The following is a 17,983-nucleotide window of genomic DNA, read 5'->3' as shown; positions in this document are numbered from 1 at the left end:
ACTCTCTTTGCATCAGACCTCTCTTTGCATAATTGGATGAACCAACTCTTTCAATGATGGATAATTGCTCTTGATCAAATAAGAAACATTGACTTGAAATTTCCTGTGTCTTTACAGAGTATTATGTGTGTGTGTGTGTGTGTATGTGTCCGTCTGTCTGTTTGTGTGTGTGTGTGTGTGTGTGTGTGTGTCTGTCTGTTTGTCAGTCTGTCTGTATGTGTGTGTCTGTCTGTCAGTCTGTGTGTGTGTCTGTCTGTGCGTGTCTGTGTGTGTGTCTGTGTGTGTCTGTGTGTGTGTGTCTGTGTGTGTGTGTCTTATTGTCCAGTGCAGTACTTACTAGCTTAACATGGTGTGGATAAAAGCTTTAGTTAAAGTTATCATTCATCATCATCTGTTTGTATCAGTAGTCTCTCCACTGCACCCTGTTCTTGGAATATCACCTTAAAGATCAATGAAATGGTTACTCAACTCATTCCCATAATAACTCCTCCAAAAACACACTCTTTTAAAAAGGGGATCTCACTTTATTTAAAAGTGTCCACAAATTGTCTCAGATGTCTCACAATCAATCTTTTGCAATCAATTGCAATAAAATGCAGGTTCCAGTCAATTGACCAATACCGTCCCGGTTTGGGGGCTAATGTATAAAATGTGGTTGCCTTGTTTTGCTCCTGACCGCTTGGTCACTAGTGACCTCAGTTGAGTTAGGAGGCCGGAGAGTGAATCTGACTTTGCACGTGAAGGAGTTGATTGTAGAGTGACGAGTGTGATGACAAACAGAACTGGTACTAACCCTCTCTCCTCCACCTTCCTCCCTTCTTCTCTACCTCATTCCTCCCTTCTTCTCGACCTCATTCCTCCCTTCTTCTCTACCTCATTCCTCCCTTCTTCTCTACATCATTCCTCCCTTCTTCTCTACCTCTTTCCTCCCTTCTTCTCTACCTCATTCCTCCCTTCTTCTCTACCTCATTCCTCCCTTCTTCTCTACATCATTCCTCCCTTCTTCTCTACCTCTTTCCTCTCTTCTTCTCTAACTCATTCCTCCCTTCTTCTCTACCTCATTCCTCCCTTATTCTCTACTTCATTCCTCCCTTATTCTCTACCTCATTCCTCCCTTCTTTTCTACCTCATTCCTCCCTTCTTTTCTACCTCATTCCTCCCTTCTTCCCACTCTTTTCTGTCCCTCCTCCCCCTTGCAGGGTAACCAGGAAGCCCCTCCCCCTCCAGACTCGATGACTCAACCATACGCCTCTGCCCAGTTTGCCCCCCCTCAGAACGGCCTGCCTGCTGATTACAGCACCCCCCACCCCCACCCTGCCCCCCCTGACTACACAGGACAGGCCCCTGTCAGCGAGCACCCCATCAACCTGTACCCCCCCTCGCAGAACCACTCGGAACCAAGCGGTCCGGACAACAGCATACAGACCGTTTCAGCTACGGCCACAGTAAGAGATCTTGCAACAACACTAATACAAATGTAGCCTCTCTACTGTACTATAACATCTGTATTATACTTTAACATATCTACTATACTATAAGATCCACACTATACTATAACATATCTACTATAATACACCATATCTACTATACTATAACATCTGTATTATATTATAACATATCTACTATACTATAAGATCCACACTATACTATAACATATCTACTATACTACAGCATCCCCACTATACTACAACATATCTACTATACTATAACATCTGTATTATATTTTAACATATCTACTATAATATCACATCCCCACTATACTGTAACATATCTACTATACTATAACATCTGTATTATACTTTAACATATCTACTATACTATCACATCCCCACTATACTATAACATATCTACTATACTATAGCACCTCTACTGTACTATAACATCTGTATTATACTATAACATATCTACTATACTATAAGATCCACACAATACTATAACATATCTACTATAATACAGCATCTCTACTATACTATAACATCTGTATTATACTATAACATCCCCACTATACTATAACATATCTACTATAATACACCATATCTACTATACTATAACATCTGTATTATACTATAACATATCTACTATACTATAAGATCCACACTATACTATAACATATATACTATAATACAGCATCTCTACTATACTATAACATCTGTATTATACTATAACATCCCCACTATACTATAACATATCTACTATAATATACCATGTCTACTATACTATAACATCTGTATTATACTATAACATATCTACTATAATACACCATATCTACTATACTATAACATCTGTATTATACTATAACATATCTACTATAAAACCCCATATCTACTATACTATAACATCTGTATTATACTTTAACATATCTACTATACTATACGATATCTACTGTACTATAACATATCTACTATACTATCACATCCCCACTATACTATAACATATCTACTATACTATACCATATCTACTGTACTATAACATATATACTATACTATAACATATCTACTATACTATAACATATCTACTATACTACACGTATCTACTGTACTATAACATTTTCACTATACTATAACATATCTACTATACTACACCATATATACTGTACTATAAAAATTTTACTATACTGTAACATACAGTATCTCACCAAAGTGAGTACACCCCTCACATTTTCGTAAATATTTGATTATATCTTTTCATGTTACAACACTGAAGAAATGACACTTTGCTACAATGTAAAGTAGTGAGTTGTACAGCTTGTATAACAGTGTAACTTTGCTGTCCCCTCAAAATAACCCAACACACAGCCATTAATGTCTAAACCGCTGGCAACAAAAGTGAGTACACCCCTAAGTGAAAATGTCAAAATCGGGCCCAATTTGGTTGTGTAGTGTGATAAGGAACAGAATGGCATTGGGTCTTGATGACAAAGCCAGGTACATCACAGAATTAGATTTATTTTAATTTTGGGAAAATTGCGAAACATTCACTAGCCTGAAGAGGTATATCTAAGTATCCAACCTGTTTCTTCACAGTTACCAAAAATAAACATGAACAAAATCCAGAACCAAAAAGCTAAACGTGGATGTCAAATGTCTACAGTTTGCAGACAAGGTCTACTGTGCTTCTGTCACCAACAAGGATGTATTACAGCAACACTTACAGACATCACAGTAGATCTACTCAATCAAATGTTGATGAACTCATATATCGGTTTGGGGAAATATGGGAAATCACAGCAGCAAGATTTGTGGCCAGTTGGTAAGATCTACAACCCAGAAAGGAGGAGGGGAGATGGAGAGATGAGGAAAGTAGAGGGGGGAAAGTAGAGAGCGAGAGAGGGTTGAGAGGAGAGGAAAAAGCCTAGCCATCATAATTCTGAAGAATGCTACATTCTACATCTGGATATCCCATCACTTCTCTCATTCACCCTCTCCCCACACTACCCCATGCCTGTCTGAAGCCAGACTGCGCAGGCACACAGCCAGAGAGACATGCTGAGAGAGAGGCGGGTCAGTGGGTAGGAGGAGAGAAGAGGTAAGAAAGGAGGAGGGACAGAAAAAGGGCGAGCGAAAGAGGGTGAGCGATTACCTCATCTGGCTCACTTGTTTATAGAGTGAAAACATCGCCTTCTTGACTTTCAGGTCTCTGGTAAAATAGAGATGTAAAAGAGAGAGAGGTATGGATGGAGTGAGGGAGAAAGGAAGAGAGAGGGTATAGGGAAAGAGACAGGAAGAAACTAGGGGGTTGAGACAATTGGAGGAAAAGAGTGTGAGAGGGATTGTGAAAGAGAGAGAAAGAGGGAGTGGAGAGAGAGAGAAAGAGAGGGAGCCAGAAAGAGAGGGGGATGGAAAAGAGAGGAAGACAGAGAGAGAGTGGAGGGGGAAGGAGAGCAACAGTAACACTGTCTAATAGGTCTCAATGGGCCGTCTCTGGTTACGCTGTGTGTCCAGTCAGAATGGGCCGTCTCTGGTTACGCTGTGTGTCCAGTCAGAATGGGCCGTCTCTGGTTACGCTGTGTGTCCAGTCAGAATGGGCCGTCTCTGGTTACGCTGTGTGTTCAGTCAGAATGGGCCGTCTCTGGTTACGCTGTGTGTCCAGTCAGAATGGGCCGTCTCTGGTTACGCTGTGTGTCCAGTCAGAATGGGCCATCTCTGGTTACGCTGTGTATCCAGTCAGAATGGGCCGTCTCTGGTTACGCTGTGTGTCCAGTCAGAATGTGCCGTCTCTATTCATGCTGTGTGTCCAGTCAGAATGTGCCGTCTCTGGTGACGCTGTGTGTCCAGTCAGAATGTGCCGTCTCTGGTTACGCTGTGTGTCCAGTCAGAATGGGCCGTCTCTGGTTACGCTGTGTGTCCAGTCAGAATGTGCGGTCTCTGGTTACGCTGTGTGTTCAGTCAGAATGGGCCGTCTCTGGTTACGCTGTGTGTTCAGTCAGAATGGGCCATCTCTGGTTACCCTGTGTGTCCAGTCAGAATGGGCCGTCTCTGGTTACGCTGTGTGTTCAGTCAGAATGGGCCGTCTCTGGTTACGCTGTGTGTTCAGTCAGAATGGGCCATCTCTGGTTACGCTGTGTGTTCAGTCAGAATGGGCCGTCTCTGGTTACGCTGTGTGTCCAGTCAGAATGGGCCGTCTCTGGTTACGCTGTGTGTCCAGTCAGAATGGGCCGTCTCTGGTTACGCTGTGTGTCCAGTCAGAATGGGCCATCTCTGGTTACGCTGTGTGTCATTATTCAGTCATTATGGGTTAAGTTTAGGATTAGGTTTAGGGTTAGGATAAGTTCAGCCATTATTGGATAGGTTTAGGATTTGGGTGGGTGGGGGGTATGTTCATGTTTTTTATTATTATTCTGTTGTAGGGGCTCACTATTTGGCTAACAGAAACTAGCTAAATTAGGTTTTAACAACATTAAATGGGCTCACTACATGGCCAACACAGACTAGCTAGCTCCTGCTTTAAAAACAATATAGGGGCTCACTATTTGGCCAACATAAAATAACTAGCCCCTGTTTTAGCTATATTTTTTGGGGCTCTCACTTTTTGGCCAATAAATACTAGCTAGCTCCTGTTTTAACAACCTTATATGGGCTCGGTATTTGGCCAACAAAAACTAGCTGGCTCCTGTTTTAACACTATTATAGGGGCCCACTTTTTGACCAACACTAATTAGCTAGCTCATTTTGTAGAGCGCTGTGTTACTGAAAAGAATGAAGATGCACTCAACTGATTACCTAACACTTTATCATATCACCTGAGTATAAATCTTCTATGACCATTTTTAACCCTCTATAACTCGTTATAACCTTCTTTAACTGTCAAGTGCGCTGCATTTGTTTAGTACACCTAAGCGACAGTGCGGACCTCGTCAGGCCCAACATCCACTAAAAACCCGAGGCCACTGAGGGAATAACACTGCTCTTTAAAGCCATTGTTATTTGTCTTGTGTTATCTGTGAGCATCTTGCTTTGTGTGTTCTCTGTATCTTGTTTTGCTGTACACTATGTTTTTTTCTGTTTGTTTTCAATAATTGAAACTAAACTGGGTGTAAACATGTATACGCAGGGCCCAGCTGTAAAACAGACCTTGGTCTCAGTCTGTGTTCCTTGTTGAGATAAAGGAATAATAATAATAATAATAATAATAATAATCATCTTATATAACCCTGAATGGGGTTCTAATGTCAGTTATATAGCTGTCATTTCTTAACAGCTTATATCTGATGATTCCACAGGACAGTGGGTCTGGTGTAGCTTAAGGACAGACAAAAATGATTCTACCTCATTCTGCACTTGGACAGACATATTTAGTTGGCCTGAAAAGAAAGCCCAATCAAAACACATTTTTATAAAGCCCTTTGTACAACAGAAAATGGCCAAACAGTGTTTATACTAAAACAGCAAAGAGCATGAAGTTCGATGTTGAAGCACACTGGCTGGAAAAACTCCAAGGGGGATTGAAACTGGGCTCCATTTCTATTTAATTCTCTCTGGAGACTGTTCATGCACTATACCAAAAATACACATCTACGACTTTTCGATTAATCTTCTGCTGATATATAAGACCAGACATATGTACCTGTTGTTATATTCTCTTTTTTGAAGTGTTGGTCTGCTGACAGTACCATGAACATTCCACAGATGGCAAAAGTGCTGCAAGAGAGTGTGTGTGTGTGTGTGTGTAGCTGCCGTGTGTCCGTTTGCTTTGTCGTCTGCACATACACAGACTGGACCACAGCCCAGAACTCTGAGGTAGGAAAGGAAGGTATTCTCTTTTCAAGTATGGAGCTGTGTGTGTAGTTGCACACATTCATATGTGTGCTTGTGTATGTGTGTTTGTGTGTGTTCATATCAGTGCCTGTGTGTGTGTGTGTGTGTGTGTGTGTGTGTGTGTGTGTGCCACGTTGGTCTAGCCTGGCAGTGTACCGATGTCTTTGCCAGGATCATTCTCCCTTTTCATTTCACAATGTGTTATGCATCAGTCTACATTTGATATACTGTCCATATACAGTAACGTTGTAGTTACATGCAACAGAACAGCCCATTAGATATATTTGAATGGCGAAACATTGTCAAACACTGCATGTAGGGCAGAAGTCCAAAATCACCTACTAATTTCAATTGGAAAACAAGTTAAATTGGAAAACCAGCTAAAAACAAGCAACAACAGAACATTGTATCACACAGCCTTAACACACAGTGTTTACTCCTCTGACAGAGCTCTATTCTTTCAGACCTGTATTATGACAGAACTCTATTCTGTCTGAGCTCTATTCTGTAACAGTTTTATTGCGACAGAGCTCTATTATGACAAGGCTATATCCTGTCTGAGCTTCATTCTTTCAGAGCTTTATCCCGACAAAGCTTTATTCTGTCATAGATCAATTCTGTCATTGCTATATTCCATAAGAACTCCACTCTGTCAATGCTCTATTCTGCAAGAGCTCTATTCTTAAATAACTATTTTCTGACAAAGCTCAATTCTGTTATTGCTGTTTTCTGACAAAGCTCTATTCTGTCATTGCTCTATTTGGGCATAGCTCTATTCTGCAAGAGCTATTTTCTGATTTAGCTCTAATCTGACAAAGCTCTATGTAGTGCTCTATAAAATATAAAAACACAATAGCATAAAAATAAATACTCAAATGAAAACTTCAAAACAACATCTTAATAATAAAACTTAAAATAATAAAATAAAAATAGAATAAAAACGGGATAAAAACACTGGAAGCTATAAAAGCTGGAAGGCTAAACAGTGTGTTTATGTTTAAGTGCTCAGTCATAGGCACGTGAAAAGAGAAGTGTTTTTAACCTAGATTTAGAAATGTATACGTTTGGGGCACGTCTTAAATCTTCTCGTAGTTTATTCCAGCTGTGTCTAGCATAACTGCTAAACACAGCTTGACCATGTTTAGTTTGGATTCTGGCCTTAATTAGCTGACTTGGATCTAAGAGCCTTGCTCGCTGTTGTCATACGGTTGAGAACCAGATAAAAAGGAGAGACTATATTGGGAGGGGAGGGTATAGGGTGAATAACTAGAGGAATAGGGTGCCAAATGTAGTGCTCATTTAGGGGAATAGGGTGCCAAATGTTGTGCTCATTTAGGGGAATAGGGTGCCAAATGTAGTGCTCATTTAGGGGAATAGGGTGCCAAATGTTGTGCTCATTTTGGGGAATTGGGTGCCAAATTTAGTGGTCATTTAGGGGAATTGGGTGCCAAATTTAGTGGTCATTTAGGGGAATAGGCTGCCAAATGTGGCTGGCAAGATGTCATATCCTGGGTCAAATCTAACAAGGGTTCTTTCACTCCGCGATGTCAAGGCCATAGATGTTAACCAGATAAACTACTGAAGTAATGAACTTTGATAACCCTGTGTCTATGGGTATAAATGGGTGTAAATGGAGAAAACGAAGCACTGCTGCAAGAAATGAAATTACTACACGAAGATATCAACAGGTTTGACGATGTTATCACCTCTGCGTATAAGTGTGCCATATCAGCCTGTTTTGATGCAACAGAGGCACAGCAAACCTCGCCTAAACCAGTGCAGATTAGATGGCCAAAAGTGCCCCAATCTAAAGACTACAAGAAGATGTGGTCCGAGATCAACTGGAATCTACAGATGGAGATATTACAGTGGATATACACTTTTGTGACCTATAATGTGAGCAAATCAATTGAAAAACAAACTGAAATCTTCGAGGGGGAAAATGAAAAGCCATGGTCCGCAGAGAGCTTCCAAAGCATCAGAGGGATATCATTGTTGAAAGATATCAGTCAGAAAAAGGGTACAAAATAATTAGCATTTGTAGATGTGCAATCGAGTCAAATTGAAGGAGTAAGGTAGAATGTGCAACCGGAATGCAGAGATAGCAGCAATGAGGTCCCCGAGGGAGACATGAAGTCCCCCAGAGATAGCAGCAATGAGGTCCCAGAGGGAGACATGCGTATGTATCAACTGTAAAAATGCAAGCCTGATGAAAATTCAAAATGTGCAAACAGCCTAATTGAATGTGCAAGGTGCATGTACCACTGAAATGCAGGGATAGCAGCAGTGAGGTTCTTGAGGTAGACACATATCTGTAACAACTGAAAACTCCCATTATAAAACTTTGCAAGGCAGTGTCAGAGTAGTACAAAGGAAGTAGTGCAACAAAGGTCCCTGAGAGGTGGAGGGGCGGGGTATGGTAAGTGATGGGTCACAGAGTTCACAGAGTTCTCTGGGTCACAGAATTCATATAGTTCTCTGGGTCACACAGTTCAGCAGGGTTACAGTAGATGGGAAGAAACTGTTCCTGAGCCTGCTTGTGTGGGAATGAAGAGACCTGTACCACCTGTCTGATGGAAGGAGGGGAAACGGTTTATGGCCTGGATGTAAAGGGTCCCTGGTGATCCCGCATGCCTTGCGCAGACACCGTTTGTGCTGGAGGTCTGCGATGGCAGGAAGCTGGGCACCAGTGATGTGTTGGGCGGTTTGCCACACTGTGGTGCAGTTTGTCAGAATGCTTTTGAATGTGCAGCATTAATGTTCACAAGGATCTTAGAGGACAGGTGGGCTTTCTTCAGCCTCCTCAAAAAGTACAGGCGCTATTGTACCTTTTTGACCAGGGCTGAGGTGTTGTGGGTCCAGGAGAGGTCCTCTGAGATATAGACACCCAGGAATTTGAAGCTGGACACACGGGTGGGACTGCAGCCTTTAGACTTCCTGTATTCCACAATGAGCTCCTTGGTTTTCTTTGCGTAAAGGGCCAGGTTGCCGTCAGGCACTTGACCTCCCTGTAGGCTGACTCGTCATTGTCACTGATCAGGCCTACCACCGCACTGTCATCTGCAAACTTAAAGATGGTGTTGGGACTGTGTGCTGGAACGCAGTCGTGGGTGAAGAGGGAGTACAGGAGGGGGCTCAGCATGCAGCCTTGTGGAACAGCAGTGTTGAGGATCAGGGTGGAGGAGGTGAGGTTGTCTAACCTGACAGACTGGAAATCTGTTGGTTAGGAAGTCCAAAGACCAGTTGCGGAGAGAGGGGCTGATCCCCAGGTCATGGAGTTTTTTGACCAGCCTAGAGGGAATGACAGTGCTGAATGCTGAGGTGAAGTCTATGAATATCATTTTCACATAGGTGTTGGTTTTGTCCAGGTTTGTCAGGGCAGAGTGTAAACCTGTGGAGATGGCGTTGTCTGTAGACCTGTTCAACTGATAGGCTAACTGGTAGGGAACCAGTTTAGGGGGAAGCAGGACTTGAGATGGGCCAGAACTAGTCTTTTGAAGCACTTCATGATCGTGGGTGTGAGTGCGACAGGTCGGAAGTAATTCAGGATAGACGCAGTCGACTGCTTCGTCACTGGCACAATGGTTGTGGCCTTGAAGCACGTTGGGACAACCGCCTGGGCCTGACATAGGTTGAAACTGACAGTAACGTCCTCGGCCAGCTGCCCAGCACATGCTCTGAGCTGGGATGCCATCAGGACCAGCAGCCTTGTGTGCATTCACCCTGCTCAGTGCAGGGTGGAATGGAGATGTTGGAAGTCGCGATTCATGTGTTGGACAGTAACGGGTTTCCCCAGTTAGTGTCAATAAAAATCTAAATATAGTGCAAGTAGGAGAATAGAGTGCCAAATGTAATGCTCTATCAGCTGGGTGTGATTTCTGATGTAGTCTTAGATCTTCAAAGGACCCATCAGAGCCATGTTGAGACACATTTACTGTGTGAATAGACTGAATTTCACAATCAAATACTTCAAAACACATTCCTCCAGCATTAGACTGTTTTGCAAAGGTTTGTGCGGCTATCAGCTCCCTTCAGGAGTCATTCCACCTGGAATTAGTTATACAGCCATGATTCAGGAGTCATTCAGCTAGGAATCATGATTCAGGAATTATTCAGCCAAGATTCAGTTGAGCAAAATAAAGAAATGTTGGTGTATATTAGTATTTTATCCATCCATCTGGTTGCTGATTGAGCATATGTTTGCTGAATGCAGAACCTGAGCCTCTAAGGCCCCCATGTGCCAGCCGCAGATGTGCTGGGATTTTGACTTGTTGTCAGTGGAATCCTTAGTCTTATACTGAATATCACTGGATCAGGATGGAATTACGTACCTGTTCAGTTTGTTTGATATCAGAATGTTCAGTTGGACCTAATGCGCAATTGAAAAATAAAATAATGTAATCCTCTTAATAAGACAACACAGTGGAAAATGGGGCTGCTTTTTACACTTTTCATTTGCTGTTCCCCAGGTTGTGCCAGGAGATCACATATTTGGCTGCCAAAACTGCCCGTCTTGACTTTTCAATACATTCAGTGCTTTTCAATATATAATGTTATTTTTTTACATTTATTTTGGTTTCAAGTTTTATTTAATGATTAGATTATATCCAGCTTTATTGTCATTGAACAGTACAAGTACAGTACAAAGAAATGCAGTTAGCAGCTAACCAGAAGTGCAAACAGAAGAGGGCAGGAAATGTACAAGTATTTACAACTATTAAGTGTTTTTTACGAGTGGAATGTGGAAGTATTGATAATTCTGATACTTCTGAGAAGGAAAGCTTCTCTTCGATCTATTTTTCACAGTGTGATAGGAAACGCAGCTCAGTTTCCACCTCACCCTAGGACCAGAGAGAGAACAACCTCTCCTGCCAGGTCTAGCTGTGATGACCAGTCTACATTCTGGGGTTAAGGCTGTTATGACTAGTCTACATTGTGGGGTTAAGTTTGTTATGACCACTCTACATTCGGGGGTTAAGGCTGTTATGACCAGTCTACATTCTGGGGTAAAGGCTGTTATGACCAGTCTACATTCTGGGGTTAAGGCTGTTATGACCAGTCTACATTCTGGGGTTAAGGCTGTTATGATCAGTCTACATTCTGGGGTTAAGGCTGTTGTGATCTGTCTACATTCTGGGGTTAAGGCTGTTATGACCAGTCTACATTCTGGGGTTAAGGCTGTTATGACCAGTCTACATTCTGGGGTTAAGGCTGTTATGACCAGTCTATATTGTGGGGTTAAGGCTGTTATGACCAGTCTCCATTGTGGGGTTGAGGTTGTTATGACCAGTCTACATTCTGGGGTTAAATCTGGACCACACAGTCAATAACTTATTGGTCTTTTTCTCTAAGTGGTATTAAGAAAACTAGTCTTATTTTGTTTCTTAGCTCATTCACACCAATCTTTGTTTAACTCTCTCACTTTCATTTTCTATTATTCTCTCTAGCTCTCTGAATTTTACTCTCTCTTTCTTTCTCTGTCTCCCACTCTTTCTTTCCATTTGTGTTTCTTTACTCAGGCCAGACACAGTGGAAAGTGTGACAGATAGATCAGTCTTAGTGTGTGAATATAGATGGGCTGTTCACCCTCATGGAAAGAATGAAGAGAGCCATAGCAGGGCTCTCATAGCCGTGGTAGAAGAACAATGTTTTAAAGATGAAGACGTTTATTCAGCTTTTTATTGACCAGAGTTGTTGTTTTTAGGGAGACAGTGATGTGTGTCTTTATAAGGGTGTATTTGATGGTCTTTGTATGCGAGCCTGCGATAGTCTGTGTTTTTGGGATTATGATGTTGATCACAAAACACATGATGTTGATGTTGTGAGTTTGTTTTTTCTGTAGCTCAGCTGGTAAAGAAAGGCACTTGGAATGGCAGCATAGTGGGTTTGACTCCCAGGCCGCCCATCTGCTCAATGTATGATTCTGTTTGCGTTGGCCCCCATAGTACTTAATCATGTAACCATAAAGAAGGATGGAGGCCCACTTTTACCCCCTTAGATAATTTGTATGTGTGCACATCTCTGACATGTCTCCCTCCCCACACCCCCTCATCCCCCTCCCCTCCTCCCCCAACCCTAGCAGACAGACGAGGAGGCGCAGACAGACAATCATCAACAGAACCAGATATCTGACAGCTCGGACTGTAAGACACAACCAAAACGGCTGCATGTCTCCAACATCCCCTTCAGGTTCCGGGACCCTGACCTCAGGCAAATGTTTGGCGTGAGTGGGCTACTAGTTTACTACCATTTTCATAGAGGCAACTATTCAAATTATAAAAGTGTTTGTTCCCTTTGTTGAGATTCCTCCTGTTTTTATCACTACATGAACTCTTCCACTAACTTTGGCTTTTGTTTTGACTTTTTTCCAGCAATTCGGTAAAATCTTAGACGTTGAGATCATTTTTAACGAGAGGGGCTCCAAGGTACGTTGTTCCATCCTACATTGTGGTTTAATTTGATCAGTCAGATCACCAATTGATCTGGTGTGTTTAGATATTCTTGGTCTAAAAACTAAATTCAGTCTGATTGTCTGTGCAAATGCAGCCATGGAAGATCTGGGAATTTTCAGCGTTATTATTTCAGCTGCAGTTGCAGTGCAAGTCAGTGCAATTGTGGAATTGTTTTTCACCAAGTGGTCTTTTAAACAATAAGATCAGGTCTTACATTTACAATATTTTGGGAAGATGTGTGCATCCTTTCTAAAATTAAGGAACCCAAAGACCAGTTTTGTAAAAGGTTGCTACCAGATTATGGCCTATAATATAGGATTATAATGCATAAATACAGTGTTCTAGCCCTGTTTTATTTTTAAACAGATGGACAGCAGATGTATTCCTTTGTTTAACAGCAGATGGACAGTAAATGTTCACCTGTTTGTCAAAACATTTATAATAGTTCTGGTCCTCCATTTTGGAAAAGATAGAGAGTCGATCTGGTCCTCCATTTTGGAACAGATGGACAGTAGAACTAGTCCTCCATTTTGGAACAGATGGACAGTGGAGCTGGTCCTCCATTTTGGAACAGATGGACAGTAGTTCTGGTCCTCCATTTTGGAACAGATGGACAGTGGAGCTGGTCCTCCATTTTGGAACAGATGGACAGTAGTTCTGGTCCTCCATTTTGGAGATGATAGAGAGTAGATCTGGTCCTCCATTTTGGAACAAATGGACAGTAGATCTGGTCCTCCATTTTGGAACAGATGGACAGTAAATCTGGTCCTCCATGTTGGAACAGATGGACAGTAGATCTGGTCCTCCATTTTGGAACAGTAGTTCTGGTCCTCCGCTTTGGAACAGATAGACAGTAGATCTGGTCCTCCATTTTGGAACAGATAGAGAGTAGATCTGGTCCTCCATTTGGGAACAGATGGACAGTAGATCTGCTCCTCCATGTTGGAACAGATGGACAGTAGATCTGGTCCTCCGCTTTGGAACAGATGGACAGTAGATCTGGTCCTCCGCTTTGGAACAGATGGACAGTAGATCTGGTCCTCCGCTTTGGAACAGATGGACAGTAGATCTGGTCCTCCATTTTGGAACAGTAGTTCTGGTCCTCCGCTTTGGAACAGATAGACAGTAGATCTGGTCCTCCATTTTGGAACAGATAGAGAGTAGATCTGGTCCTCCATTTGGGAACAGATGGACAGTAGATCTGCTCCTCCATTTTGGAACAGATGGACAGTAGATCTGTTCCTCCATTTTGGAAAAGATAGAGAGTAGACCTGGTCCTCCATTTGGGAACAGATGGACAGTAGTTCTGGTCCTCTGTTTTGGAACAGATGGACAGTAGATCTGTTCCTCCATTTTGGAAAAGATAGAGAGTAGACCTGGTCCTCCATTTGGGAACAGATGGACAGTAGTTCTGGTCCTCTGTTTTGGAACAGATGGACAGTAGATCTGGTCCTCTGTTTTGGAACAGATGGACAGTAGATCTGGTCCTCCGTTTTGGAACCGATGGACAGTACTCTAGATGTAGTCTATTCCAGAAAATAATTTGTCCTTTCTATTATGGACACACTATTAAAAAAAATCGCTGCCACTGAGGATTTGATAATGATGTAATGATACTGTGAATAATGATGGTGTATGTGAATACAATGCGTCTCGTTCTCTCTCTGTCCTGCACGCAGGGTTTTGGGTTCGTGACATTCGACCATAGTACAGACGCCGACCGGGCACGGGAGAAGTTACATGGCACGGTGGTAGAGGGGCGCAAAATAGAGGTACATGTTACAAAATACGTCCTCCTCGTGCTGCTCCACCTTTCCCTCCTCCTATTTCTGTGTGCCGATGTGGGTGACTGTGTGTATAACGTTCGCTTCGGCCCTCCTACCCATTTCACTGTGTGCCACACATCACACGTCTCTCCCACTGCGCCTGCTCCCTACCTCACTCCCTCAAACAACACAACCTCATTTTGATTTATCCTCATGTCCTGTATACTCATGAAAACATGTCTACAGGTTTGCTGTTGTCTCTTTAAAAGGATTTGCTTGATTTTTGTTATGAACTTTTTGTTTTTTCCCCGAGTGAATTTGTTAACTTCAGTTGATGTTTGTGGGGTTTTGAAATATACTTAAATGATTGTTATTGTGTCTTCTGAAGCTAAAGGATTCATCCTGCTTTGAGACAAGCACACCAATTCTGATTTTCTTTCAACTTATTTGTCATGAGGTCAGTTAGTGAAAAAAGATCAGAATCAGGCTGTTGTGTATACGCAACTAAAGCCTCTTCCTAAGAATTGCAGGAAGTAAACAAAGCAGTGAATGATCATGGGTAGTGTGAGCTAACTGCAAGGTTGTAGAAAATTTACATTGACCAGTGAATTACAAGGAAGAAAACAGCTCAATATTTACAGTGCTTTCGGAAAGTATTTAGACCCCTTCACTTTCCCCATATATTGTTTTTGTTATAGACTAAATTAACCATTGATTACATATATTTTCTCCCATCACGGTACACACAATACCCTAATGACAAAGCGAAAACACATTTTTAGAAGTTTGTGGCAATTTATTGAAAGTAAACAACATAATTTTCTCATGTACATAAGTATTCAGACCGTTTATTAAGTACTTTAGTATAATTTCTTTTGGCTGTAATCACAGCTTTGAGTCTTCTTGGATATGCCTCTACCAGCTGTGCCCACCTGAATTTGGGAAGTTTCTTCCATTCCGTCTTGTAGCTCCTCGCAAGCTCTGTCAGACTAGATCTTCAGGTTTCCCCACACATGTTCAATAGGGTTCAAGTCTGGGCTTTCACAGACTTGAATGTTGTTGTCATGCTGTAAGATAAATCTTGACCCCAGATTGAGGATAGATAGATCTTCACACCAGTCCTGTACAATCCTTTTCATCCTTCTCTCAATCCTAACCAGTCCCGGCCACAAAGCATCTCAGAGTTCTTCAAGTGGAATGTAATAGGTTTTTAACTATTGAGTGGCTTCAGTCTAGCCATTGTGCCATAAAGGACTGATTGGTGAGTGCTGCAGGGATGGTTGTCTTTCTGACTGGTTCCCCTATTCATGCAGGGAAACTCTGAAGCTCTGTTAGAGTCGCCATTAGGTTCTTCGTCACCTTGTCCAATGTCTTTTTTGCCTGGTTACTTAGTTTTGCCAGATAGCCAGCTCTAGGAAGAGTCTTGGTGTTTCCAAACTCATTCCATTTCAACTTTTAATGCTTTCGCATTCTTTGTATAACCTTCTCCAGGTATATCCCTTCACATAATTCTCATAAGCTTTGAGTTCTACAGAGTGTTCCTTGGTCTTCATGACTTGGTTCTTGCATGAAGTCATGCATTACAAAGTGTATGACCTTATATAGACACTTGAGGATCTTCCTAAAACATGTCCATTCAACTGAATTTGCCACAGGTGGACCCCAATCAGGTTTTACAGACATCACGAGGATAATCAAATTGAGAAGGTTCTGAATACTTTTCGAAAGCACTTTTTATAAGCACTATATGTAGTCTGTATATACAGTCAACTCAATAAGCATTGTATAAAATTGAACAAAAGTGAACAAAATAAAAAAATAACACAACATTAGTCATATTTCTGTCTCAAACGTAAGGGGGAGGTGTACCTTTTTTTCTGCAAAACATAGTTTTCTAAATAATTTACACCCCTAACGGATATTTAAAATAAAACAAAGTGGCTTTCAGTGTCCAGTTTTTGTGGGGTATAAATGTGATGTGGCACTCATGTAAAACCCCTTTTGTCATCCGTCACCATGGGTGACACCAAAGAGCTGTCAACTAAAATATGACAGATGATTGTTGTTCTTTACTGGTCAGGTATAATTCCATTAACTGTTGAAAATACAACAAAGCACAGGGGAATAATAAAAAAAACTAGTCTGTCACAGTTGCACATTTGCCAAGAAGAGGGTGCATGTGTCTTCATTGTCTCCTGTGTCTACTGTCTGACTGAGCAGATGGTGAGGGAGGCAAAGAAGAATCCAAATGTCACAGTTTTAGAACAGCACAGTCTAGTGGAAGATTCTCAGGGTTATCAAGTCTGGAAACAAAACGGTTCAATTCCACCTCCAAGTCAACAAGCTGTTTGGAAGGGTTACATGAAAGAAGCCCTTACTGAGCCTGACTCACAGATTATGGAGCCGACATCTTGCCAAGTGTTATAGGAACTACAATTGGAATCATGTGTCAATTGTTTGCAATTACAGAGATCATACGTTTTTCTTTAGTTCTTGACCAGGTTTGCACACACTGCAGCAGGGATTTTGGCCCACTCCTCCATACAGACCTTCTCCAGATCCTTCAGGTTTCGGGGCTGTCGCTGGGCAATGCGGACCTTCAGCTCCCTCCAAAGTTTCCTATTGGGTTCAGGTCTGGAGACTGGCTAGGCCACTCCAGGACCTTGAGATGCTTCTTACGGAGCCCTGGCTGTGTGTTTCGGGTCATTGTCATGCTGGAAGACCCAGCCACGATCCATCTTCAATGCTCTTACTGAGGGAAGGATGTTGTTGGCCAAGATCTCACAATACATGGCCCCATCCATCCTCCCCTCAATATGGTGCAGTCGTCCTGTCCCCTTTGCAGAAAAGCATCCCCTTGAAGCATTCCACCTCCATGCTTCAAGGTTGGGATGGTGTTCTTGGGGTTGTACTCATCCTTCTTCTTCCTCCAAACACGGCGAGTGGAGTTTAGACCAAAAAGCTATATTTTTGTCTCATCACATGACCTTCTCCCATTCCTCCTCTGGATCATCCAGATGGTCATTGGCAAACTTCAGACGGGCCTGGACATGAGCTGGCTTGAGCAGGGGGACCTTGCGTGCACTGCAGGATTTTAGTCCATGACGGCGTAATGTGTTACTAATGGTTTTCTTTGAGGCTGTGGTCCCAGCTCTCTTCAAGTCATTGACCAGGTTCTGCCGTGTAGTTCTGGGCTGATCCCTCACCTTCCTCATGATCATTGATGCCCCACGAGGTGAGATCTTGCATGGAGCCCCAGACCGAGGGAGATTGACCGTCATCTTGAACTTCTTTCATTTTCTAATAATTGCGCCAACAGTTGTTGCCTTCTCACTAAGCTGCTTGCCTATTGTCCTGTAGCCCATCCCAGCCTTGTGCAGGTCTACAATTGTATCCCTAATGTCCTTACACAGCTCTCTGGTCTTGGCCATTGTGGAGAGGTTGGAGTCTGTTTGATTGAGTGTGTGGACAGGTGTCTTTTATACAGGTAACAAGTTCAAACAGGTGCAGT

The 17,983-nt window shown here is 42.3% G+C and overlaps 1 protein-coding gene across 8 annotated transcripts in view; it reads left to right on the top strand.

Annotated features, from left to right (window-relative positions):
- rbfox1 (RNA binding fox-1 homolog 1) overlaps positions 1 to 17,983 on the top strand; it is a 402,884-nt gene that overhangs the window by 347,861 nt on the left and 37,040 nt on the right. For all 8 annotated transcript variants that reach the window (XR_003782524.2, XR_003782525.2, XM_029123363.2 and 5 more), the window contains 4 exons: positions 1,200 to 1,445; positions 12,334 to 12,477; positions 12,626 to 12,679; positions 14,386 to 14,478. Coding sequence is in view for 6 of the 8 variants with exons in the window: in XM_029123363.2 (XP_028979196.1) it covers positions 1,200 to 1,445; positions 12,334 to 12,477; positions 12,626 to 12,679; positions 14,386 to 14,478 (537 nt within the window). In the remaining 2 variants the exon portion in view is untranslated. The remainder of the gene's footprint in view (positions 1 to 1,199; positions 1,446 to 12,333; positions 12,478 to 12,625; positions 12,680 to 14,385; positions 14,479 to 17,983) is intronic.

The sequence above is a fragment of the Esox lucius genome, chromosome 11, assembly GCF_011004845.1.
Source record: "Esox lucius isolate fEsoLuc1 chromosome 11, fEsoLuc1.pri, whole genome shotgun sequence".
Taxonomy (NCBI): domain Eukaryota; kingdom Metazoa; phylum Chordata; class Actinopteri; order Esociformes; family Esocidae; genus Esox; species Esox lucius.
This window is presented reverse-complemented; position numbering and strand designations above follow the sequence as displayed.